Below are 27,926 nucleotides of genomic sequence, written 5' to 3'. Positions count from 1 at the left end.
ATGATCTTATTAGTCAGGTGTTTGCCTCACAAATGACCATGTGCTGAAATCAAGGCATCAGAGAATAAGCTACAATTGAATTGAAATGCATTACAATGAATTATCAAATCAAATCTAATTTTATTTGTCACATGCGCAGAATACAACAACCTTACCGTGAAATGCTTACTTACAAGCCCTTAACCAACAATGCAGTTCAAGAAATAGAGTTATAAAATATTTTTTACAAAGCTATCCAATCAAAAAGTAACACAAGAAATGTACATAACAATAACGAGGCTATATACAGGGGGTACCGGTACCGAGGTAATTTGTAAAGTGACTATGCATAGATAATAAACAGAGAGTAGCAGCAGTGTAAAATCAAATTGAGGAGGGGGGAGGGGATCAATGTAAATAGTCCGGGTGGCCATTTAATTAGTTGATCAGCAGTCTTCTGGCTTGGGGGTAAAAGCTGTTAAGGAGCCTTTTGGTCCTAGACTTGGCGCTCTGGTACCGCTTGCCGTGCGGTAGCATAGAGAAATGTCTATGACTTGGGTGACTGGAGTCTTTGACCATTTTTGGGGCCTTCCTCTGACACCGCCTAGTATATAAGTCCTGAATGTCAGGAAACTTGGCCCAGTGATGTACTGGGTCATACTACCCTCTGTTACGCCTTACGGTCAGATGCCGAGCAGTTGCCATACCAGGCGGTGAAGCAACTGGTCAGGATGCTCTGATGGTGCAGCTGTAGAACGTTTTGAGGGTCTGGGGACCTATGCCAAATCTTTTCAGTCTTCTGAGGGGGAAAAGGTGTTGTTGTGCCCTCTTTACAACTGTCTTGGTGTGTTTGGACCATGATAGTTTGTTGGTGATGTGGACACCAAGTACCTTGAAACTCTCGAGCCGCTCCACTATAGCCCGTCGATTATGGGGGCCTGTTCGGCCCCTCCTTTGCCTGTAGTCCACAATCAGCTCCTTTCTCTTGCTCACATTGAGAGACAGGTTGTTGTCCTGGCACCAGGTCTCTGACCTCCTCCAAATAAAGACTGTCTCGTTGTTGTCGGTGATCAGGCCTACCACTGTTGTGTCGTCAGTAAACTTAATGATGGTGTTGAAGTCGTGCTTGGCCACGCAGTCGTGGGTGATCAGGGAGTACAGGAGGGGACTAAGCACGCACCACTGAGGGGCCCCATCTGCCAGGATCAGCCTGGCAGATGTGTTGTTGCTTACCCTTACCCCCTGGGGAGGCCTGTCAGGAAGTCTAGGATCCAGTTGCAGAGGGAGGTGTTTAGTCCCAGGGTCCTTAGATTAGTGATAAGCTTTGAGGGCACTATGGTGTTGAACGCTGAGCTGTAGTCAATGAATAGCAATGAAATAATTCTCACATAGGCGTTCCTTTTGTCCAGGTGGGAAAGGGCAGTGTGGAGTGTGATTGAGACTCTGTCATCTGTGGATCTGTTGGTGCCGTATGCGACTTGGAGTGGGTCTAGGGTTTTTGGCATGATGGTGTTGATGTGAGCCATGACCAGCCATTCAAAGCACTACAGACGTGAGTGCTTCACGGGCGGTAATAATTTAGGAAGGTTACCTTCGCTTTCTTGGGCACAGGGACGATGGTCTGTTTAAAACATGTAGGTATTACAGACGCTGCCAGGGAGAGGTTGAAAATATCAGTTTAGACACTTGCCAGTTGGTCCACTCATACTTTGAGTACAGGTCCAGGTAATCCGTCTGGCACCACAGTTTTGTGAATGTTGACTTGTTTATGGGGTCTTGCTCACATCGGCTACGGAGAGCGTGATCACACAGTCATCCAGAACAGCTGGTGCTCTCATGCATGCTTCAGTGTTGCTTGCCTCAAAGCGAGCATAAAAGGCATGTAGCTCATCTGGTAGGCTTGCGTCACTGGGCAGCTCGTGGCTGGGTTTTCCTTTGTAGTCCGTAATAGTTCTCAAGCCCTGCCACATCCGACGAGCGTCAAAGCCATTCAATCTCAGTCCTGTTCTGACGCTTGGCCTGTTTGACGGTTCACCTGACGGCATAGCAGGATTTCTTGTAAGCGTCCGGAAGCGGCAGCTCTAGCCTTTAGCTCAGTGCGGATGTTGCCTGTAATCCATGGCGTCTGGTTGGGAAATGTACGTATGATCAATGTGGGGACAACGTCGTCAATGCACTTATTGATGAAGCCGGTGACTGAGGTGGTATACTCCTCAATGCCATTGGATGAATCCCGGAACATATTCCAGCCTGCGCTAAAAAAACAGTCCTGTAGCGTAGCACCCGCGTCATCTGACAACTTCCATATTGAGCGAGTCACTGGTACTTCCTGCTTTAGTTTTTGTAAGCAGGAAACTGGAGGATAGAATTATGGTCAGATTTGCCTTAATGGAGGGCGAGGGAAATCTTTGTATGCATCTCTGTGTTTGGAGTAAAGGTGGTCTAGAGTTTTTCTTCCTCTGGTTGCATATGTGATATGCTGGTAAAACGGATTTAAATTTGCCTGCATTAAAGTCCCCGGCCACTAGGAGCGCCGCTTCTGGATGAGCATTTTCTTATCTGCTTATGGCCTTATACAGTTCGTTGAGTGCGGTCTTAGCGCCAGCATCGGTTGTGGTGGTAAATAGACAGTTACAAATAATATAATATAAACTCTCTTGGTAGATAGTGTGGTCTACAGCTTATCATGAGGTATTCTACCTCAGGTAAGCAATACCTCAAGACGTCTTTAATATTAGACATCGCGCACCAGCAGTTATTGACCAACAGAAACATACACTCCCGCCCCCATCGTCTTACCAGACGTAGCTGCTCTGTCCTGCCGAAACACAGAGAAGGCAGCCAGCTCCATATTATCCGCATCGTCGTTCAGCCAAGTATCAGTGAAACATAAGATATTACAGTTTTTAATGTCCCATTGGTAGGATAGTCAACGGTAGATCGTCCAGTTGGTTTTCCAATGATTGCACGTTGGCCAATAAATTTAGAGGGTAGTGGTGGTTTACCTACTCGTCTGCAAATTCTTACAAGGCCCGCCCTCCTCCCCCTTTTCTCTGTCTTTTCTTCACGCTGATGATGCGGATTTGGTCCTTGTCTCGACAAAGCAGTATATCCTCCGCGTCCAACTCATTAAAGAAAAAGTATTCGTCCAGTTTGAGGAGAGTAACCGCTGTACTGATGTCCAGAAGCTATTTTCGGTCATAAGAGATGGCAGCAACAACATTATGTACAAAATTAGTTTACAGCAATGCGGGAAAAAAAACATAGCAGTTGGTTAGGAGCCTGTAAAACGGCAGCCCTCCCCCCTCCGGCACCATTATTGAATTGTACATTGTACACATTGCCCAGAGAAGTTCAGAGAAGCACAGTACCTTCCTGGTCGAAGACCTTCACTTTAATCATATCTATCTGCTTATCCCTGAAACAGTGAGCAGCTGTAAGGACAAATCTAGGCGTAACAAGGGCACCCATGCAAGAGCTATGCACATTTCCGACCTGAATGGAAGAAGGAGAAATAGATCAATACTGTAGCATGCCTACACAGTAGCCGTATAGTAGTTCCTCTTTCATGTAAAATGTTTCTCTAAGATCTATTTGTTGTTAATTGACTCACCAAGACAGAGATTGTGACTACCCAAGGGTATTCTTGCCGTTTGGATGTAGTGGAATCATCATCATCACGGTCCCAGGATAGACCACACAGGTCTACACTGTTACTCTCATCTATGGAGAAGCAGAGAGAGAAAAAACACACCTATGATCCTGTACACCAAGGTGCACTAATTAAATCTGTACACACTACATATACACCCATGCAATCCTACACTGACCTATAATCATCTTGAACAAGGATGTCAGTTTGGTGTCATCTCTTAGTTTGTAGAAATGCTTTTCTGAACTCTTCTTCGACACCAACTTGTTGATTTCCTCCTCGTTAATTTCTGCCCCCACACCGAAAACATAAATATCTGAAAGAAAAGTGGCAGACAGCTTATGATATCTACGACAAGTGTCCTTCACCTCTTATTTCCTGTGTGTTGATCTTTTTTTTAAATTTCTCCTTGAGTTTAAGTATTCACATTGGTTGAGTTCCTGCCCGACTACATTGCACCCAGCAAACAGGGGATGTCCTAAGGACATTTGGCCATATTCCCATGAGGTCCGTGGGGCGACACACAATTGGCCTAGCGTCATTCGGGTTAGGGAGGGTTTGGCCGGTAGGGATGTCCTTGTCTCATCGTGCACCAGCAACTCCTGTGGCGGGCCGGGCGCAGTGCACGCTAACCAAGGTCACCAGGTACACAGTGTTTCCTCCGACACATTGGTGCGGCTAGCTTCCGGGTTGGATGCGCGCTGTGTTAAGAAGCAGTGCGGTTTGGTTGGGTTGTGTTTCGGAGGACGCATGGCTTTCGACCTTCGTCTCTCCCGAGCCCGTACGGGAGTTGTAGCAATGAGACAAGATAGTAATTACTAACAATTGGATACCACGAAATTGGGGAGAAAGGGGTAAAAATTAAATAAAATAAAAAAAGTTTAAAACAAAGAATGTTACAATAATAATTAGCTAACATAATGTGCCATTGGAACAAAGGAGTGATGGTTGCTGATAATGGGCATTTGTTCGCCTATGTAGATATTCCATAAAAAAATAGCTGTTTCCAGCTACAATAGTCATTTATAGTCTTTTGGTGTTTTTCAGAGTCAGTAGAAAGGCCTCTTTGGTGTACTAAGTTTTCATAACTGTGACTTTAATTGCCTACCGTGCAGAGGGGTCAAATACTTATTTCGCTCATTAAAATGCGAATCAATTTATAACATTTTTGACATGCGTTGTTCTGGATTTTGTTGTTGTTATTCTGTTTCTCACTGTTCAAATAAACCTACAATTAAAATGATAGACTGGTAATTTCTTTGTCAGTGGGCAAACGTACAAAATCAGCAGGGGATCAAATACTTTTTTCCCTCACTGTAAATGAAATTGACTAAGGCCCTTCTCCCCCGAGTGCTCAGTTTGGCCAGATCTAGGAAGTATCTTGGTGGTTCCAAACGTCTTCCATTTAAGAATGACTGAGGCCACTGTGTTCTTGGTAACATTTTTCGGTACCCTTCCGCAGATCTGTGCCTCGACGCAGTCCTGTCTCGGAGCTGTACGGACAATTCCTTCGAACTCATGGCTTGGTTTTTGCTCTGACATGCACTGTCAACTAACTGTGGCACCTTATCAGTGGTGTAAAGTACTTAACCTCTCTGTGCACGGAACCCGCTAGCGGGCTGAAATTCCACAACATACGGTGATCGCTACATAAATAGTCATATCAAATATTCATGAAAATACAAGTGTCTCACATGTAACAAAAACCTAGAATCTTGCTAATCCAACTGCGTTGTCAGATTCTTTAAAAGGATTTACTGCGAAAGAATACGATGTGATTATCTGAGCATAGAGCCCCATAAAAAACAACAATTTCAACCAGCACAGGCGTAACATATTCACAAACTGCATTAAAATAAATTGTTTACCTTTGACGGTCTTTGTTTGCAATTCCAATGCTCATTGTTACACAATGAATGATCTTTTGTTTGATAAAATCCGTTTTTATAGCCTAACACGAAACATTTTGTGAACCGTTTGTGTTGTAAATTCCGTCTCATTCCATTTTCGACGACACATTCCAGGTAAATAACCCATACAGAACGTGACTTTTCCAGTCATGTTTGGTTTCACTGCAATCAACTGGTTTGTTTGTAACACAATCAAACATGATGGGCCATTTCCCGGGATGTATTGACTGAAAGAAACCGATTTGAAGACAACAAGTCATGACATCATTGTGCACCAATGATTTGACCACTGTTTCGTTTATTGACTGTCTTTTAACCCAATGACCACTGATTGTCTTGAAATCTACCTGGGTAGATAGCCAGTGAGCTGAGGTAAACGGCAATAGGTCATGTTTATGTGTTGCAAGACCAACCCATGTAGTAAGCTCCAGCGTAAAGAGAGTCATTTGCTATTGAAGTTTCATACCGGAAGGAGAAACACATATTACGCACTGCATTGTTTGGTAAACGCGCAGATTCAGCTGTTTATATATCAATCAGTATGGCGACTAAGTCAGGGAAAGCTAAATCTAAGTCTAGATATACAGATGTACAGTGCCTTGCGAAAGTATTCGGCCCCCTTGAACTTTGCAACCTTTTGCCACATTTCAGGCTTCAAACATAAAGATATAAAACTGTATTTTTTTGTGAAGAATCAACAACAAGTGGGACACAATCATGAAGTGGAACGACATTTATTAGATATTTCAAACTTTTTTAACAAATCAAAAACTGAAAAATTGGGCGTGCAAAATTATTCAGACCCTTTACTTTCAGTGCAGCAAACTCTCTCCAGAAGTTCAGTGAGGATCTCTGAATGATCCAATGTTGACCTAAATGACTAATGATGATAAATACAATCCACCTGTGTGTAATCAAGTCTCCATATAAATGCACCTGCACTGTGATAGTCTCAGAGGTCCGTTAAAAGTGCAGAGAGCATCATGAAGAACAAGGAACACACCAGGCAGGTCCGAGATACTGTTGTGAAGAAGTTTAAAGCCGGATTTGGATACAAAAAGATTTCCCAAGCTTTAAACATCCCAAGGAGCACTGTGCAAGCGATAATATTGAAATGGAAGGAGTATCAGACCACTGCAAATCTACCAAGACCTGGCCGTCCCTCTAAACTTTCAGCTCATACAAGGAGAAGACTGATCAGAGATGCAGCCAAGAGGCCCATGATCACTCTGGATGAACTGCAGAGATCTACAGCTGAGGTGGGAGACTCTGTCCATAGGACAACAATCAGTCGTATATTGCACAAATCTGGCCTTTATGGAAGAGTGGCAAGAAGAAAGCCATTTCTTAAAGATATCCATCAAAAGTGTTGTTTAAAGTTTGCCACAAGCCACCTGGGAGACACACCAAACATGTGGAAGAAGGTGCTCTGGTCAGATGAAACCAAAATTGAACTTTTTGGCAACAATGCAAAACGTTATGTTTGGCGTAAAAGCAACACAGCTCATCACCCTGAACACACCATCCCCACTGTCAAACATGGTGGTGGCAGCATCATGGTTTGGGCCTGCTTTTCTTCAGCAGGGACAGGGAAGATGGTTACAATTGATGGGAAGATGGATGGAGCCAAATACAGGACCATTCTGGAAGAAAACCTGATGGAGTCTGCAAAAGACCTGAGACTGGGACGGAGATTTGTCTTCCAACAAGACAATGATCCAAAACATAAAGCAAAATCTACAATGGAATGGTTCAAAAATAAACATATCCAGGTGTTAGAATGGCCAAGTCAAAGTCCAGACCTGAATCCAATCGAGAATCTGTGGAAAGAACTGAAAACTGCTGTTCACAAATGCTCTCCATCCAACCTCACTGAGCTCGAGCTGTTTTGCAAGGAGGAATGGGAAAAAATGTCAGTCTCTCGATGTGCAAAACTGATAGAGACATACCCCAAGCGACTTACAGCTGTAATCGCAGCAAAAGGTGGCGCTACAAAGTATTAACTTAAGGGGGCTGAATAATTTTGCACGCCCAATTTTTCAGTTTTTGATTTGTTAAAAAAGTTTGAAATATCCAATAAATGTCGTTCCACTTCATGATTGTGTCCCACTTGTTGATTATTCACAAAAAAATACAGTTTTATATCTTTATGTTTGAAGCCTGAAATGTGGCAAAAGGTCGCAAAGTTCAAGGGGGCCGAATACTTTCGCAAGGCACTGTACACACAATTTTAGAATAAATTGATTGGGAAAGTGAGACAGAGATTGTTGTAGATCGATTCATTTAGCGATTGTGGAGGAATATTTTTTGAACGGGAGAGGACATCGTTTTGGACTGGTAAGTTCTTATTATGCTAATGCCCTTGTTTGAAATTAATAATATAAAATATTATTTGTGATTTTTTTTAAATTTTAGAAGCAATATATAAACATGTAATGTCATGAAATGTGAGATGCGTGTGTCTGCCGCCCCACCCCAACACACATGAAATAGCCTATTTGAGGCTGTTGAGGGGAGGGCAGGCCCACAACAATGGCCAAAGTGAAATGGAGACAGTAGATACAGCTGGTCTGTTGTAATATAATAAAGACAGTAGATCTAGCTGGTCTGTCATAATATAATAGAGACAGTAGATCTAGCTGAAATGTCATAATATAAAAGAGACAGTAGATCTAGCAGGTCATAATAATATATTCAACCTTATGTTCCCTGTACTCTCTATATATATATATATGTTTATTATACCTGTTGTTATACCTATTATACCAGGGCTCATATGTGAAACTATTCTAACTGAAGATTTTCTTTCACAGTGACAGTGACTCCGAATGGCAGCCCCCAGGGCCAAGGTTTCCATCCCCCACTGAAGCTGGTTCATCCAGCTCCTGCCACAAGTGGTGTTCATCTGCCCAAATGTATTTCTGCAGGCATGGATGTGCCTCAGGGCCAAAAGGGCACAGCATGGAGGCGTCGCTGTGTTCTTTGCAAAATTAAGTCCCCCATCACCTGCGCCACATGCTTGGTGACCCTCTGCTTTACAGCACAAAGAGACTGCAATGGCACCTGGCATCAGCAGCACAATATTATGTAGAACTTTGGCAAAGTGGGTGGGGTTATATCCTTTCTGTTTGGCCCTGTCCGGGGGTCTCATCGGATGGGGCCACAGTGTCTCCTGACCCCTCCTGCCTCCAGTATTTATGCTGCAGTAGTTTATGTGTCAGGGGGGTTAGGGTCAGTTTGTTATATCTGGAGTACTTCTTCTGTCTTATCCGGTGTCCTGTGTGAATTTAAGAATGCTCTCTCTAATTCTCTCTTTCTCTCTCTCGGAGGACCTGAGCCCTAGGACCATGCGTCAGGACTACCTGGCATGATGACTCCTTGCTGTCCCCAGTCCACCTGGCCTTGCTGCTGTTCCAGTTTCAACTGTTCTGGCTGCGGCTATGGAACCCTAAACTGTTCATTTTTACTCTTGAGGTGCTGTCCTGTTGCATCCTCTACAGCTACTGTGATCTCCACCTGGCACAGCCAGAAGAGGACTGGCCACTCCTCATAGCCTGGTTCATCTCTAGGTTTCTTCCTAGGTTTTTGCTTTTCTAGGGAGTTTTTCCTAGCCACCGTGCTTCTACACCTGCATTGCTTGCTGTTTGGGGTTTTAGGCTGGGGCTATATAAATTGATTTGATTTGATAGAGGACTGAGGGTCTTCCAAATATTGAAAGTGTGTAAATAGTTAGCCATGTTATTTTGTAAATGTATATATATATATTTTTCATATATTTTTGAATCAATCATTTTTTTTACCCATTTTTTTTCTTCTCCATTTTTCCCCCCTTTTTTTGGGGGGAGGGGTGTTAGAATACCATTTGGGTATTTTGTATATAGTTATTTGTTTCCAAATGTATACCTTCACCAATTTGGCCACTTGCGTACATTTGGGCTACTTGTATGGGACACCTGGGTGACTTCATGATAAATGTCATGTAGCACACTCATATTGGAAGTAATCATTCTGACACTTTGCACAAGTACTGCTGCCCTCTTATATTATTCACTGAAATTGTCCCCATCATCCTATCTGAATGTTTGTTTTATCTTGTTCATTTTAAAGATGATGATACAAAAATAAAAATAAAAAACATGTTTTTTTTCATTGTTTTATCTAAACCAGATCTATTGTGTTATATTCTCCTACATATTCAATTCACATTTACACAAACTTTAGAGTGTTTTCTTTCAAATGGTACCAAGAACATGCATATCCTTGGTTCTGTGCCTGAGCTACAGGCTGTTAGATTTGGGTATGTCTTCAGGCGGAAATTGCACAAAGCAGTAAGCTGTAAGAGGTTTTAAGTAAAATACTTTAAAGTACTACTTAAGTAGTTTTTTGGGGGGTATCTGTATTTTACTTTACTATTTATATTTCTGACAACTTTCACATTTACTCCACTACATTACTAAAGAAAATAATGTACTTTTTACTCCATACATCTTCCCTGACACACAAAAGTACACATTACATTTTGAATGCTTAGGTGAACAGGAAAATGGTCTCTTAAAGAGAAAATCCATGGTCAACCCTACTGCCTCTGATCTAGCAGACACACTAAACACAAATGTTTTGTTTGTAAATCATGTCTGAGTGTTGGTGTGCCCCTGATTATCTGTAAATGTAAAAAAAAAACAAGAAAACGTGCTGTCTGATTTGCTTAATTTAAGTTATTTGAAATTATTTAGATACTTAAGTATATTTTAGCAATTACATTTGATACTTCAGCATATATATATTTTTTAATACTTAACTTTTACTCAAGTAGTATTTTACTGGGTGACTTTCACTTATACTTGATGGCCGCCTCGCTTCGCGTTCCTAGGAAACTATGCAGTTTTTTTGTTTTTTTTATGTGTTATTTCTTACATTGGTACCCCAGGTCATCTTAGGTTTCATTACATACAGTCGGGAAGAACTACTGAATATAAGAGCAACGTCAACTCACCATCAGTACGACCAAGAATATGACTTTCGCGAAGCGGATCCTGTGTTCTGCCTTTCACTCAGGAATGGATCCCAGCTGGGGATTTTAACAAGGCTAATCTGAAAACAAGACTCCCTAAATTGTATCAGCATATCGATTGCGCAACCAGGGCTGGTAAAACCTTGGATCATTGCTATTCTAACTTCCGCGACGCATATAAGGCCCTCCCCCGCCGTCCTTTCGGAAAAGCTGACCACGACTCCATTTTGTTGCTTCCTGCCTACAGACAGAAGCTAAAATAAGAAGCTCCCGCGATGAGGATTTGTTCAGGTCTGTTTAACGCTGGTCCGACCAATCTGATTCCACGCTCCAAGACTTCCACGCTCCAAGACTGCTTCCATCACGTGGACTGGGATATGTTTCGTATTGCGTCAAACAACAACATTGACGAATACGCTGATTCGGTGAGCGAGTTCATTAGAACGTGCGTTGAAGATGTCGTTCCCATAGCAACGATTAAAACATTCCCAAACCAGAAACCGTGGATTGATGGCAGCATTCGCGTGAAACTGAAAGCGCGAACCACTGCTTTTAATCAGGGCAAGGTGACCGGACACATGACCAAATACAAACAGTGTAGCTATTCCCTCCGCAAGGCAATCAAACAAGCTAAGCGTCAGTATTGAGACAAAGTAGAATCACAATTCAATGGCTCAGACACAAGAGGTATGTGGCAGGGTCTACAGTCAATCATGGATTACAAAAAGAAAACCAGCCCAGTCACGGACCAGGATGTCTTGCTCCCAGGCAGACTAAATAACTTTTTTGCCCGCTTTGAGGACAATACAGTGCCACTGACATGGCCCACAACCAAAACATGCAGACTCTCCTTCACTGCAGCCGAGGTGAGTAAAACATTTAAACGTGTTAACCCTCGCAAGGCTGCAGGCCCAGATGGCATCCCCAGCCGCGCCCTCAGAGCATGCGCAGACCAGCTGGCTGGTGTGTTTACGGACATTTTCAATCAATCCTTATCCCAGTCTGCTGTTCCCACATGCTTCAAGAGGGCCACCATTGTTCCTGTTCCCAAGAAAGCTAAGGTAACTGAGCTAAACGACTACCGCCCCGTAGCACTCACTTCCGTCATCATGAAGTGCTTGAGAGACTAGTCAAGGACCATATCACCTCCACCCTACCTGACACCCTAGACCCACTCAAATTTGCTTACCGCCCAAATAGGTCCACAGACGATGCAATCTCAACCACACTGCACACTGCCCTAACCCATCTGGACAAGAGGAATACCTATGTGAGAATGCTGTTCATCGACTACAGCTCAGCATTTAACACCATAGTACCCTCCAAACTCGTCATCAAGCTCGAGACCCTGGGTCTCGACCCCGCCCTGTGCAACTGGGTAGTGGACTTCCTGATGGGCCGCCCCCTGGTGGTGAGGGTAGGTAACAACATCTCCACCTCACTGATGCTCAACACTGGGGCCCCACAAGGGTGCGTTCTGAGCCCTCTCCTGTACTCCCTGTTCACCCACGACTGCGTGGCCACGCACGCCTCCAACTCAATCATCAAGTTTGCGGACGACACAACAGTGGTAGGCTTGATTACCAACAACGACGAGACGGCTTACAGGGAGGAGGTGAGGGCCCTCGGAGTGTGGTGTCAGCAAAATAACCTCACACTCAATGTCAACAAAACTAAGGAGATGATTGTGGACTTCAGGAAACAGCAGAGGGAACACCCCCCTATCCACATCGATGGGACAGTAGTGGAGAGGGTAGTAAGTTTTATGTTCCTCGGCGTACACATCACAGACAAACTGAATTGGTCCACCCACACAGACAGCATCGTGAAGAAGGCGCAGCAGCGCCTCTTCAACCTCAGGAGGCTGAAGAAATTCGTCTTGTCACCAAAAGCACTCACAAACTTCTACAGATGCACAATCGAGAGCATCCTGTCGGGCTGTATCACCGCCTGGTACGGCAACTGCTCCGCCCACAACCGTAAGGCTCTCCAGAGGGTAGTGAGGTCTGCACAACGCATCACCGGGGGCAAACTACCTGCCCTCCAGGACACCTACACAACCCGATGTCACAGGAAGGCCATAAAGATCATCAAGGACAACAACCACACGAGCCACTGCCTGTTCACCCCGCTATCATCCAGAAGGCGAGGTCAGTACAGGTGCATCAAAGCGGGGACCGAGAGACTGAAAAACAGCTTCTATCTCAAGGCCATCAGACTGTTAAACAGCCACCGCTAACATTGAGTGGCTGCTGCCAACACACTGACTCAACTCCAGCCACTTTAATAATGGGAATTGATGTAAAATATATCACTAGCCACTTTAAACAATGCTACTTAATATAATGTTTACATACCCTACATTATTCATCTCATATGTATACGTATATACTGTACTCTATATCATCTACTGCATCTTTATGTAAATACATGTATCACTAGCCACTTTAAAATATGCCACTTTGTTTACATACTCTACATTAGTCATCTCATATGTATATACTGTACTCGATACCATCTACTGCATCTTGCCTATGCCGCTCTGTACCATCACCCATTCATATATCTTTATGTACATATTCTTTATTCTTTATCCCTTTACACTTGTGTGTATAAGGTAGCAGTTTTGGAATTGTTAGTTAGATTACTCATTGGTTATTACTGCATTGTCGGAACTAGAAGCACAAGCATTTCGCTACACTCACATTAACATCTGCTAACCATGTGTATGTGACAAATACATTTGATTTGATTTATAGACAGGTGTGTGCCTTTCCAAATAATGTCTAATCAATTGAATATAACACAGGTTGACACCAGTCAATGATGATCAATGGAAACAGGATGCACCTGAGCTTAATTTTGAGTCTCATAGCAAAGGGTCTGAATACTTATGTAAAGGTTTTTTTTTTTTTTTTAATACATTTTCAAAAAAATCTAAAAACCTGTTTTCGCTTTGTCATTATGGGGTATTGTAGACTGCTGAAAAAAAATATTTAATTTAAGAATAAGGCTGTAACACAATATGGAAAAAATCAAGGTGTCTGAATACTTTCCGAAGGCACTGTACTTCCATTCAACTGGTACCAGGGGACTTTAAGACAAGCCTTGTGAGGCCTGTGGGTGTCTTAGAGCAAAACAACCAAGACGTTCGTGAGTCTCAACTTTGCTCACATTACAATACAGACAGAAGTTAGCAAATCGGCTGTACCGACTTCAGACGAGTAGCTTGTGGTGGTCGTAGGCGAACACGGAGAACATCATCGTGTTCGTGAGAGAGGGGTCACGATACAGATTTTGTGAGAACACCGATTTTTGGGATGACTCAGTCTGACAAACACCCTCTTTCTCGGTCACCTTTCACAGCAGACATAGGTGTGACATAGGTGGATGCGGTGGATTGAGACGCATGCAATGCAGATAACTATCTTAAACTGACAGATTTTTATGGGGATTTTTTTATTGTGCTAATTAGATTTCTGCGGGGGCGCGGACATCGACCTTAAAGCACGGTGAAGTTAGTCATTTCACTTTGGATGATGTATAAATACACCCAGTCACTACAAAGACAAAAGGTGTCCTTCCTAATTCAGTTGCTGGAGAGGCAGTAAATTGCTTAGGGATTTCACCATGGGAGTTAGAGAGTTTAATGGCTGTGATAGGAGAAAATTGAGGATGGATTAACAACATTGTAGTTACTCCACAACACTAATCTAACAGAGTGAAAAGGAAGCCTGTGCAGGTTAAAAAATATTCCAAAACATGCATCCTGTTTGCAACAAGGCATTAAAGTAATAGTGCAAATAATGTGGCAAAGCAATTAACTTTCTGTCCTGAAAGCAAAGTGTTATGTTTAGGGAAAATCCAATACAACACATTACTGAGTAGCACTCTCCATATTTTCAAGCATAGTGGTGGCTGCATCATGTGATGGGTATGCTTGCAATCATTAAGGACTGAGGTGTTTTTCAGGATTAAAAATATATATATGGCGCTAAACGCTGGAAGAATTCTAGAGGAAAATCGGGTTCCGTCCGCTTTCCAGCAGACACTGGGAGATGAATTCAGCTTTCAGCAGGCCAATAGCCTAAAGCCCAAGACCACATCTACACTGGAGTTGCTTACCAAGAAGACAGTGAATGTTTGAGTTAGTTTTGGTCGAGTTACAGTTTTGACTTAAATCTGCTTGAAAATCTATGGCAAGACCTGAAAATAGTTGTCTAGCAATGAACAACAACCAATTTGACAGAGCTTGAAGAATTTTTAAAAGAATAATGGGTTAATTTTGCACAATCCAGGTGTGGAAAGATTGACCCAGAAAGTCTCATAGCTGTAATTGCTGCCAAAGGTGATTCTAATATGTATTGAGTCAGGGTGTTGTATACTTATCTAATCAAGATACACTCTTATTATTTTTCATGACAAGAGTATTTTGTGTAGATTGTTGACCAAAAAATGACAATTCAATCCATAGATAATCCAACTTTGTAACAACAACAAAATGTGGAAAAAGTCAAGCGGTGTGAATACTTTCTGAAGGCACCGTAACAATGGTTTTGCTTGTTTGGCTTTGCTTGTTTGAAAGACAAAATCGTTCGATCAAGAACTGGGTCAAGTGGGCGGGCCTACATAAGGTGAATAGAGCACATTTATAACAAGAGTGTTCAGCAGTTAATCTTACCCAGATATTTCTGCCAGTCTTTGCCATGTATTCCTTCCATCAGGTTCCTAATCCTGATAACAGTGGGCTCTGCACTTCCCCCCATGTTAGTCTTTCCTGCAGGAATGGCGAGGATTAAATACATTAAATCTACCTTGAATTGTATTATACATTCACACATGCAGTACCAGTCAAAAATGTGGACACACCTACTTATTCAAGGGTTTTTCTTTATTTTTACCCTTTTCTACATTGTCAATTAATAGTGAAGACATCAAAACTATAAAACACATATGGAATTATGCAGAAATCATAAAGTGTTATATCAAAATATATTTTATATTTGAGATTCTTCAAAGCAGCCACCCTTTGCCTTGATAGCAGATTTGCACACTCTTGGCATTCTCTCAACCAGCTTCACCTGGAATGCTTTTCCAACAGTCTTGAAGGAGTTCCCACATATGCTGAGCACTTGTTGGTTTATTTTCCTTCACTCTGCGGTCCAACTCATCCCAAACAATCTCAATTGGGTTGAGGTCGGGTGATTGGAGGCCAAGTCATCTGATATAGCACTCTATCACTCTCCTTCTTGGTCAAATACCCCTTACATCAATTACACCTGGAGGTGTGTTGGGTCATTGTTGAAAAAACAAATGATAAGAAGTCTCTTCTTAATGGTGTCCTTTAGTAGTGGTTTCTTTGCAGCAATTCGAGCATGGAGGCCTGATTCACACAGTATCCTCTGAACAGTTGATGTTACTTAAACTCTGTGAAGTATTTATTTGGGCTGCAATTTCTGAGGCTGGAAACCCTAATGAACTTATCCTCCGCAGCAGAGGTAACTCTGGGTCTTCTTTTCCTGTGGCGATCCTCATGAGAGCCAGTTTCATCATAGCGTTTGACGGTTTTTGCGACTGCACTTGAAGAAACTTTCAAAGTTCTTGAAATGTTCCGTATTGACTGACCATGTCTTAAAGTAATGATGGACTCTTGTTTCTCTTGCTTATTTGAGCTGTTCTTGCCATAATATGGACTTGGTATTTTACCAAATAGGGCTATCTTCTGTATACCACCCTTACCTTGTCACAACACAACTGATTGGCTCAAACACATTAACAAGGAAATAACTTCCACAAATTAACTTTTAACAAGGGACACCTGTTAATAAAAATGCATTCCAGTGGCTACATCATGAAGCTGGTTGAAAGAAGGCCAAGAGTGTGCAAAGCTGTCATTAAGGCAAAGGGTGGCTACTTTGAAGAATCTGAAATATAAAATATATTTTGATTTGGTTAACACTTGTTTGGTTACTACATGATTCCATATGTGTTATTTCATAGTTTTGATGTCCTCACTATAATTCTACGATGTAGAAAATAATAAAAAGTCTTGAATGAGTAGGTGTGTCCAAATTTTTGACTGGTACAGTGCGCGCGCACACACACACACACACACACACACACACACACACACACACACACACACACACACACACACACACACACACACACACACACACACACACACACACACACACACATACACACACACACACACACCTGTACACACACACCTGTACACACACACACATTTGTTTTACTTTCCTTGTGGGGACCAATCAATTGAGCCCCATTCAAAATCCTATTTTCCTTAACCCTAAACCTAACCCCAAACAATTAACTTACCCTAAGTGTAACCCTAAACCTAACCCCAAACAACTAACAACTTACCCTAAGTGTAACCCTAAACCTAACCCCAAACAACTAACAACTTACCCTAAGTGTAACCCTAAACCTAACCCCAAACAACTTACCCTAAGTGTAACCCTAAACCTAAACACCTTGCTCTAGCCTTGTGGTTAGAGCATTGGACTAGTAACCGAAAGGTTGCAAGTTCAAATCCCGAGCTAACAAGGTACAAAATCTGTTGTTCTGCCCCTGAACAGGCAGTTAACCCACTGTTCCTAGGCCGTCATTGAAAATAAGAATTTGTTCTTAACTGACTTGCCTAGTAAAATAAAGGTAAAATTCAAAATTCAAAAATAAATAAAAAACCTAACCCTAAACCTAACCCCAAACAACTTACCCTAAGTGTAACCCTAAACCTAACCCCAAACAACTAACAACTTACCCTAAGCGTAACCATAAACCTAACCCCAAACAACTAACAACTTACCCTAAGTGTAACCCTAAACCTAACCCCAAACAACTTACCCTAAGTGTAACCCTAAACCTAACCCCAAACAACTAACAACTTACCCTAAGTGTAACCCTAAACCTAACACCTAACCCCAAACAACTAACAACTTACCCTAAGTGTAACCCTAAACCTAACCCCAAACAACTTACCCTAAGTGTAACCCTAAACCTAACACCTAACCCCAAAAAACTTACCCTAAGTGTAACCCTAAACCTAACCCCAAACAACTAACAACTTACCCTAAGTGTAACCCTAAACCTAACCCCAAACAACTAACAACTTACCCTAAGTGTAACCCTAAACCTAACCCCAAACAACTAACAACTTACCCTAAGTGTAACCCTAAACCTAACACCTAAGCCTGAAATATCATTTTTTCTTGTGGGGACCGGGAAATGTCCCCACTAACTGTGAGGACTTATGTTCCGTTCCCCACAAGGATAGTAAAACCAAATACACACACACAACAACATTACCATCTGTAAACATAATAATGGCCTGCTGTGTATCTTCAAGCTCATTTCGTTCCTTAAAGACAGCCATCTTTGTAAGGATTTTTTTAAATACTCTTGAGAGGTTACTTCCAGTACCATTTAATTTACCTGTTGAAGGAGGAAATCTTACTCTGAGAACTATGCATTGCCACTAACATGTTTGCCAGTCAGACACAAAAGAGAAAAAACAATAATACATCATTTATTTACATACTGTAGATTGTGATGGTCAAATAATAAAAACCGTGTTCTTACCATGGGTGACATTATTTAAATTCTGTAAAACCATGTCTGAGTGTGAGGAAGGAGAGAAGATATCAACAATCTCATTGACCTCAGAAGCAAAGGTCAGAATTCCGTACCTCGGGGTGACTTCAAAAAAAGATATCTGCCCAGTCAAAAATGTAGAGGAGGAAGTGTGAGAGAGAAAAGAAACACAACCAAAGCATAACAAAACAAACGTTTCTTGATATCAAAACACATAACTGACCATTTGTACTGCAATAGTGTTACTTGAAAGAAAAGTATTGCACGCATGACTAAGTCGCTTTGGATAAAAGCATCTGCTAAATGGCATTATTATTATATATTACTAAGGGCCCTAATCAGACATGAGATAAGTAGACTTAACATGGACTTAAGTCAATAAAACATGGACTCAAGTCAACATTTTATTACTTAAATCCATGTTAAGTAAACTTACCTCAAGTCTGAATAGGGCCCTAAATGTAGTGTAAAGATTGTACAACAGATCTGAGCTGTCCGTTTGTCTTAATACTAGTAATACCGTACCTGGTTGATGAGGGCTTTAACACAGTCTTTGGCCACAGTAAAATTATCTCTGGTTATGCTCCCTGAATTATCCAGAGCAATGTAGATGTGGAGCTTGCCTCCCTGCCTCATCTGGATGGACCTTTGTACTTGCTGCCCATCAGCTGTAAGACAATATTCAATTCGCATGGTCCAGATTTAAAAGCAAAACAAATGTAGCACGGGGTGTATAAAACAAAACAAAAAGAGGAACAATATCGTTCACTACATATGGGTCTTGGCAACTCACTATTGTCATCCAGGCCAGATAGTGCCAGACGATTCTCGAGGGATGTAGAGAAGTACTTGGACACCTCCTCTGGGGTGTCGTAGTAGTTTTTACCTGTAAAATGTAAATGTTCAAACTCTACGTATCTAGTTTAGCTGCTTCTAACTGCATATGTGTATTATGTGTTACATGGGTTTATTGACAATGTGAGGGATTATGGTTCCTCACTGTAACAGACAGGCTCAGTTCCTGACCAGTCTCCACCCTCCAGGCATATCCTCTCCTTCGATCCCAGCAGCATCAGTCCTAAAGAACATTCATAGGTCACCCGGTCACCTATATCAAGCATATTTCCATTGCGCTTGGCCCCCGGGGGAACGCCAGGGTCACGGCAATGTCCAGCTAGGGTGTGGGATAAGGTGGAGTAAGATAAGGAAACAATGGACAATGGAATTACCTTTACATACAAAAACTTTACCTTTAGAAAACACATTATTCCAATAGACTAACGCTCTGTGCCATTTGGAACACAGACAACTCTACATGTGACATGCAGACGTCCCCTATGTCTTCCAGTCCTCATGACCTAATCAACCCGTAAAGGCCCGATGCAGCCATTTTTATCTCATTACAAAGACATTTCTCTGTAAGAAATAAGTACCTTACTGTGATTGTTTTCAATTGAAATGGTCAAAATTAAACTAAAATAGCTTCTTAGCAAAGAGCAATTTCTGTCTGGGAGTGGTCTGAGTGGGGAGGGGGAAACTAAAAATGTGTTGTTATTGGCAGAGAGGTTTGGAACTCTCTTTCTTATTGGTCTATTAAGTAATTTACCACATGGTGATGTCACCATGGAAGGCCAAAACTCCATCCCACCAAAACAGGCAGAAATATCAGGTGGTTTTGTCAATCAACAATTACATTAAAAGGGCATCATCATCATTTTCACAATTTCACAGTGTTATTCCAACATAATAGTGTGGAAATATACATAAAAGACAGGAAAATGTTTTTGACTGCACAGGGCCTTTCAGGATCTCTGGGGGTTGGTAAAGGGATTTGTAAGAGGTTGGACCAAAGAGATATTTTCACTTACAGCCATGATCACAGATAGGCGTGTCACCACTCCACTTCCCATTACTCTGGCAGACTCTGGAGGCGGAGCCGGCGAAAGCGTAACCGTCATGGCATTCATAAGTGGTCTGGGCCCCAACAACATACTGCAATAGGACAGGAGACACCTCACCATTTCTCAGCTCACTGGGATCAGGGCATGTCATGACTGTTGGGAGCGAGATAGAGGGAGAATATTAGTGAATATTCGTAATTAAAAAAAATGTAACTAGGAAAGTCAGTTAAAAACTAATTCTGGTTTACAATGATGGCCTACCAAAAGGCCCCCTGAAGGGGACGGGGGCTGGGATTAAAAATAAAATAAATAAAAATATAGGACAAAACACACATCACGACAAGAGAGACAATACTACATAAAGAGAGACCTAAGACAACAACAACAACAGCATGGCAGCAACACATGACAACACAGTATGGTAGCAACACAACATGGCAGCAACAAAAAACAGGGTCCAAACATTATTGGGCACAGACAACAGCACAAAGGGCAAGAAGGTAGAGACAACAATATATCACGCAAGGCAGCCACAACTGTCAGTAAGAGTGTCCATGATTGAGTCTTTGAATTAAGAGATTGAGATAAAACTGTCCAGTTTGAGTGTTTGTTGCAGCTCGTTCCAGTCGCTAGCAGCAACTAACTGAAAAGAGGAGCGACCCAGGGATGTGTGCGCTTTGGGGACCTTTAACAGAACGTGACTGGCAGAACGGGTGTTGTTTGTGGAGGATGAGGGCTGCAGTAGATATCTCAGATAGGGGGGAGTGAGGCCTAAGAGGGTTTTATAAATAGACATCAAACAGTGGGTCTTACAGAGATGACCAGTTTACAGAAGAGTATAGAGTGCAGCAATGTGTCCTATAAGGAGCATTGGTGGCAAATCTGACGGCCGAATGGTAAAGAACATCTAGCCGCACGAGAGCACCTTTACCTGCCAATCTATAAATTACGTCTCCGTAATCTAACATGGGCAGGATGGTCTTCTAAATCATGGTTAGTTTGGTACCTGGGGTGAAAGAGGAGTGATTACGATAGATGAAACCAAGTCTAAATTTAACTTTAGCCTGCAGTTTTGATATGTGCTGAGAGAAGGACAGTGTACCGTCTAGCCATACTCCCAAGTACTTGTATGAGGTGACTACCTCAAGCTCTAAACCCTCAGGAGGTAGTAATGTGGGGAGAGAGGCAGTCCTCTTACCAAACCACATTACCTTTGTTTTGGAGGTGTTCAGAACAAGGTTAAGGGCAGAGAAAGCTTGTTGCACACCAAGAAAGCTTTGTTGTAGAGCATTTAACACAAAATCTGGGGAGGGGCCAGCTGAGTATAAGACTAGCATCTGCATATAAATGGATGAGAGAGCTTCCTACTGCCTGAGCTATGTTGTTGATGTGAGATAGCAGATGTTCTGACTTTATACACTGCACTCTTTGAGAGAGGTAGTTAACAAACCAGGCCAAAGACCCCTCAGAGACACCAATACTCCTTAGCCGGCCCACAAGAATGGAATGGTCTACCGTATCAAAAGCTTTGGCCAAGTCAATAAAAATAGCAGCAGAACATTGCTTAGAACCAAGGGCAATGGTGACATCATTGAGGACCTTTAAGTTGCAGTGACACATCCTTAACCTGAAGGGAAACCAGATTGCATACCAAAGAGAATACTATAGGCATCAAGAAATTCAGTCAGTTGATAATTGTTTTTAAAACACTTTTGATAAACAGGGCAAAATAGAAATAGGCATATAACAGTTACGATCAGCTTTATCTATCTCTTTAAATAAAGGACGAACCGTGGCTGCCGTCCAAGCAATGGAAACCTCCCTAGAGAGGAAAGACAGGTTAAAAAAGGTCAGAGATAGGATTGGCGATTATATGGGCAGCAACCGTAAAGAAGGAAGGGTCTAAACCATGGGTGTCAAACTCTGGCCCGTGGGCCAAATTTGGCCAGCGGGGTAATTATATTTGGCCCGCGAGACAATACCAAATTACTAGTAGAGCTGGCCCGCCGGTATTATACAGCGCATTCACCACTAATACTACGAATCCCATAATGCTCTGCTGTTTTCGCACGCCAATCAGGACAGGACCCAGAAACGCTCTCTCCTCTGTGACAGTAGTCATAGCAACATAGACGCTACAACTGTCAGCGAGCTAACCCTTCCCAAAAATGGCGAAAAGAAAGGCAGAAAACAGGAGCTTTCTGGACAAGTGGGAGGCAGAATATCTGTTTACATATGTAAAAGACAAACCTGTTTGTCTTGTTTGTGGAGTCAACGTGGCTGTAAGTAAGGAGTACAACATTAGACGACACTATGAAACGAAACACCATGATAAATACAAGGACCTGGACATGACTCAAAGGAGCCAGAAAGTAGAGGAGATGAAAAGAAGTTTGGTTTCACAACAGAATATGTTTAAAAAAGCCACATCACAAAGCGAGGCTGCTGTAAAGGCTAGTTATATAGTGGCAGCAGAGATCGCAAAATCAGCCCGGCCCTTTAATGAGGGAGAGTTCATGAAAAAGTGCATGATGAAGGTTTGTGACCTCGTATGCCCAGAGAAAAACAAGCATTTTCAAACGTGAGCCTGAGCAGGAACACAGTAGCTGATCGCACATGTGATCTTGCCACCAATCTGTATGACCAGCTGATGGAAAAGGGAAAAGATTTTGTTGCGTTCTCCCTCGCTGTGGATGAGAGCTGCGACGCATCTGATACTGCTCAGCTGTCAGTCTTCATCCGTGGAGTGGACTCAAATCTGTGTGTTACGGAGGAGCTATTAGGATTCAAATCAATGCATGGCACAACCACAGGAAAGGAAATCTTTGAGGAGGTTTCCAAATGTGTAACTGAAATAAAGCTGCCGTGGGATAAACTCGTTTGATTAACGACAGATGGTGCGCCAGCGATGTGCGGTAAAAAGAGTGGACTGGTGGGCATGGTTCGGGAGAAGATGCGGGAAGAGAACTGTGCAGGTGAGCTAACTGTTTACCACTGCATCATACATCAGGAAGCACTGTGTGCCAAAGCCCTAAAGATGGAACATGTTATGACCACAGTAACACAGGTAGTTAACTTTATAAGAGCCAAAGGTCTAAATCACCGCCAGTTTAAATCTTTTCTGGAGGAGTGTGGTTCGAATACGCAGACGTGCCGTATCACACAGAGGTGAGATGGCTAAGCAGAGGAAAAGTACTGAACAGATGTTTCGAGCTGCGTGAGGAAATATGTCAATTCCTGGAAACCAAAGGGAAGGATACAGCAGAGCTCCGGGAGCAAAAGTTCCTGTGTGAGCTGGCCTTTCTCTGTGACATCTCGAGCCATCTCGATGCGCTGAACCTGCAGCTTCAGGGGTGGGGGCGCATCATCACAGACATGTACGCTGCAGTGAGGGCCTTCAAAACTAAACTGTGCCTGTGGGAGAATCAGATGCTGCAAGGAAACCCTTGCCATTTTCCCTGCTGCCAATCCATAAAAGCGCAGATCTCTACCGCCGTGTTCCCATGCGCACAGTTTGCTGAAAAACTCAGTGTTCTCGCCGCTGTGTTCAGAAATGCAAGTTTGAACTGCTTAGTAATCCCTTCGCAGTTGATGTGGAAAATGCACCAACCAACATCCAAATGGAGCTGATTGAACGCTGTGGGCGCCGCACAGTTTCCACGGTTCATCCCTGACACAATGCCTCAGCTCCGCACCCAAGCTGCTCAGATGCTCTCCATGTTCGGCAGCACTTATCTATGCGAGCAACTTTTCTCCTCGATGAAGATGACCAAAACAACTCACAGGAGACGTCTGACTGATGAACATCTTCGCTCGATACTGAGGATTTCTTCAGCTCAGAGCTTGAGCCCAGACATTGATGAACTAGCATCCAAGAAGAGATGCCAGGTATCTGGCTTGGGCACATCAGATTAGACTAGTGTGCAATAATTAACGTTTTCTTTATGCACTTTTTCTTGCTACAAGGCATGGGCTTGAATGGTTGATTGATTTATTATCATTTTATTTGTAAAATTATTAGCCAGTGGAAAAAGTTTATTTTGGTATTTAAATCAGAAGGCTGCAAATAGAAAAGAGGCATACAATTTTTATTTAAATTTGATTTATTTAATAAATGAATGCCATTGATGTGTTTTTTCATTTGAAATTCGATTTTGCATGTCTCCACTATTAAATTATATATTGTATGGTAATAAGGGATGCTTGTTCCATATTCAATGTTAAAGCAAAACTTGTTTGGGTCCATATTAAAAGGTTAATTTGTTCAATGTTGGCCCGTGACTTTGTTCAGGTTTTACATTTTGGCCCACTGGGTATTTGAGTTTGACACCCCTGGTCTAAACCATCTAGTCCAGATGTTTTTTGGGGTCAAGTTTAAGGAGCTCCTTTAGCACCTTGGACTCAGTGATCGCTTGCAGGGAGAAACTTTGTAGCGGTGCAGGGGAAAAAGAGGGAGGAGCATCGGGGCTAGTCACATTAGAAGAGGTGGGAGATGAGGAAATGTTGGATGGGCAAGGAGGCATGGCTAAGTCCAATAGAAATCCTGACTTAATGAAGTGGTGATTGAAATGCTCAGCCATGTGCTTCTTGTCAGTAACAACTACATCATCAACTTTATTTGGTACGTAAATGTTATTCCCTCTGTATAGTATGATATATAACGTTACATTATGGCAGCATTCCCCAAACTTGGTCCTGGGGACCCCAAGGGGTGCACATTTTGGTTTTTGCCCTAGCACTGCACAGCTGATTAAAACAATGAAAACTTAATGATAGAATGTGCACCCCTTGAGGTCCTCGGGACCGAGTTTGGAAAACCTGGGTTAGGGGAAGGATTAGCTAAATTGTTAGTTGTCCCCAACAAGACTCGAACATGCAATCTTTTGATTGCTAGACAGTCGCAGTACACGCCCAACCATCCTCCATGACCAACCTCCCTACTTTTATTTCTGTCTTAATTAACCATACCATTGTTGCATTTGTAAACCGAGCATAACATACTTAATGGAGGTACAAACATTTGATTTGAAAATGTAAAACGTCTGTCCAGTGAGTCGTCTGATTTTAATGTGTCTTCTGTTGCATAAAAACCAGTCAGTGACCTTTTAGGTTTAAATCAATGTGAGCATGTCTGATTGGACTTTATCATGTTTTGCCTCAGACACGCTTGGAAGATACTACACGCTTTCAGAGAGGAGGGAAGGCCATTCAATTTCTTTGTTGCTTTGAATGACAAGGCAGATTGGGCAAGGGTGGTGGACCTTTTCAGGGGTGGAGGTGCTACGTTGTGTGTTATCTTGAACAGCAGAAAGATCTGAGTACAGAATTAAGTTTTCCAAATTGAACATCAATTCACCATACTCACCCCTGCACTCACTGCCTCGTCGACTGGGGCTTGGGGACCAGCGATTATGGCCCAGACATCTGTGCATAAGTTTGGGGTAAGGGTAATAACCATCAGGACAGTGGTACAAAAGTTCACTGCCCACATTTGATCCATTTGAGAGACTGTACTCCCCTCCTCGAATGGACATGCCATCAGTACTGCAGACAGAAACTCCAGACGAGACTACTGAGAGAGAGAGAGAGAGAGAGAGAGAGAGAGAGAGAGAGAGAGAGAGAGAGAGAGAGAGACATGAGGGTGTGTGCTTGAGTAATTGGCAGAAGTTTGCAATATAGTTTGAACATAACATTATAGGTACAGCATAAAGACAAGTATCTATGGCTCTGTACAGGTCTGAGGCAAAGCAGGGTTCAGGTAAAAACAAATGTCACTCTTGCCTTTACTAATAGTCATATACACAGTATTGCTATACTTTTATTTTCTATCAAAGTATGATTATATTGCTCAACACCTTAAGGAGTAAGACAGCCTAACATAAATACAAACATATACCAAGGACTTACCAGTGCTGACAATGCAGAGAATTAAGGAGTATATCAAAGTCAAAATTTCAGGTCTCATCCCTGTGTCTTAAGAGTTGCAGTAGTTGAGACAAGGTTTAGAGTTGAGCATTTGGGAATGTGCGTTATTTGTGGGCATAAATATAGAGCCTGAGGTTGTATGCTGAGAATCGAAAAGGTAGCAAACACTGTTATATCAATAATATGGTCACTGTTTAACTAGGCCACTGTTAAACATACAGACAGCAATAAACTTGACATTGGCTCAGACCCATCACTCATGGATTTGCTTTTACGGTAAAAGGAGAGCTCTGAGACAAGGTAATGACCCATAGTTATTTGCCAACATAGTCTCCCAGGTATTCATCAGTGAAGAAGATATTGATTCAAATATTTTCTTAATTTGTGTCTTTATCTTGCTGACAAGAAAGAGCCAGTGGTTTGCTGAAGGGTGTGTGGATTTCTGTTTGAGCAAGTATGTGGGTAGTCTCTAGCCCACTAGCCAGATCAGTTTGTGCATTAGGCAACTCCTCCACTGTTCAACAAATAACAGAAGTTAGAAGAAATGGCTAAAGCACACAGACAAACCTTACTGGAAGCCAGGTCGTCTATCATATATCCATACTTGTTCGGTTCCCATACCTCAGGCAGGCTTAGGCCACTATACAATCATTTGTAATGTAAGCATTTTTTGTGTGAAATTCTACACTGTTTCACTCTAAATAATTGAGTTCCTTCCTAGTTAACTTTATTTATATGGTGCTTTTCAAAATAAGTAAGTGCTTCACATCATAAAACAAAATAAGTAATAAACAAGGACAGGAGAATGAAAAAATATAACTCATTAAAATCATACATTAAAATAATATTTTTAAAAGTGTCTTCAGTTGTTGGATAACAGAGCCTGATGCCTGAACAAATTAAAAACAACCAATGTCAAAATAACAAGGGACAGTCTTCTGTTTATTGCACAAATCATACATGTTTCCAACTGAACCGGTAGAACACAATATTAGGCAGCAGTGGGATAAATCATTGATCAAAAGCCTAAATATATATACAAGAACAAATAAAAACAGGGAGCGGGAGAGAAAATTGTAAATTGAAAATGAGAAGGAACCAAACTTGATTCATTGTTTAACTGAATCCTACCGATATACTGTAACAATTGGGGATGTCATTTACAGAAGAAAAACTAAAACTAAAGCCATCTTCGTATCTTCATTTTAAAAGTACTTCGTCCTCATATATAATAAACCTCTGCATCAATATCAATCCAATATTTTGACATTTTCTTAAGTCAAACATTGCTAAAGATTATTTCTATACAGTTTTAATATATGTACATGAATTCATCAAACATTTATAATCTTATACAAAAAGAGAAAAAGATGGACTTTATCGCTCTCAAACAAAAACAACTGGCAAGCAGATCGATCCTCCCTCCTGTCCCCCCGGAAGGTCTGACAGGGCAGATGGCCTCAAATACAGATTGAGGAACAGCTTCTTAAATCTCACAAAGTTCAAAGAGAGCCAAACAGCAGTCTTTACATCTGGGCTGTATCCACAAAGCATCTCAAAGAGTGCTGATCCAGGATCAGTTTCAGATCTTAATGAATACGATTATATGAACAGATCCAAGATCAGCACTGCTACCCAGATGCTTTGATCTCCAGAGACTGATCAAACCCCCGCTTCTCCTTTTCGGAGTATGAACTCTGGCAGAGACTGCTAGCTGGCATGAGCCGTGGATGTATGTATATTCAGGGCTCCTCAAACAGAAAAGTGAGAATCCTTTTGGATGTACTGTATATATACACAATGAGACCATTCAGGTGTTCGTGAGCAGCCCTCCAGCACAATAACGTGTACTCTCAGAGAAAGATGGGTTAAGGCTCGCAGACTATGATTTCAGCCGTCTTATGCCACGATATTGCCATCACAGCCAA

At 42.1% G+C, this 27,926-nt stretch overlaps 1 protein-coding gene across 5 annotated transcripts in view; it reads right to left on the bottom strand.

Annotated features, from left to right (window-relative positions):
- The window catches only part of LOC115114668 (complement factor B-like), a 32,257-nt gene extending 6,107 nt beyond the window's left edge, over positions 1-26,150 (bottom strand). Inside the window, exons 1-12 of one of the 5 annotated variants that reach the window (XM_065013563.1) lie at positions 25,981-26,150; positions 25,439-25,645; positions 20,041-20,226; positions 19,173-19,346; positions 18,966-19,058; positions 18,698-18,840; positions 18,161-18,293; positions 17,888-18,013; positions 15,234-15,329; positions 3,810-3,947; positions 3,593-3,702; positions 3,351-3,474 (exon numbers count right to left, since the gene is read on the bottom strand). In XM_065013563.1, coding sequence (XP_064869635.1) covers positions 3,351-3,474; positions 3,593-3,702; positions 3,810-3,947; positions 15,234-15,329; positions 17,888-18,013; positions 18,161-18,293; positions 18,698-18,840; positions 18,966-19,058; positions 19,173-19,346; positions 20,041-20,226; positions 25,439-25,645; positions 25,981-26,038 — 1,588 coding nt within the window. In that variant the 5' untranslated portion in view covers positions 26,039-26,150. The remainder of the gene's footprint in view (positions 1-3,350; positions 3,475-3,592; positions 3,703-3,809; positions 3,948-15,233; positions 15,330-17,887; positions 18,014-18,160; positions 18,294-18,697; positions 18,841-18,965; positions 19,059-19,172; positions 19,347-20,040; positions 20,227-25,438; positions 25,646-25,980) is intronic. The other 4 variants (XM_065013559.1, XM_065013560.1, XM_065013562.1 and 1 more) reach the window with 4 other exon arrangements.
- Between the last annotated feature and the right edge of the window lie 1,776 nt (positions 26,151-27,926).

This window comes from Oncorhynchus nerka, linkage group LG9b, assembly GCF_034236695.1.
Source record: "Oncorhynchus nerka isolate Pitt River linkage group LG9b, Oner_Uvic_2.0, whole genome shotgun sequence".
In the NCBI taxonomy this organism is placed as follows: Eukaryota; Metazoa; Chordata; class Actinopteri; order Salmoniformes; family Salmonidae; genus Oncorhynchus; species Oncorhynchus nerka.
Note: the sequence above shows the minus strand (reverse complement) of the source record. Positions and strands in the feature narration are given on the sequence as shown.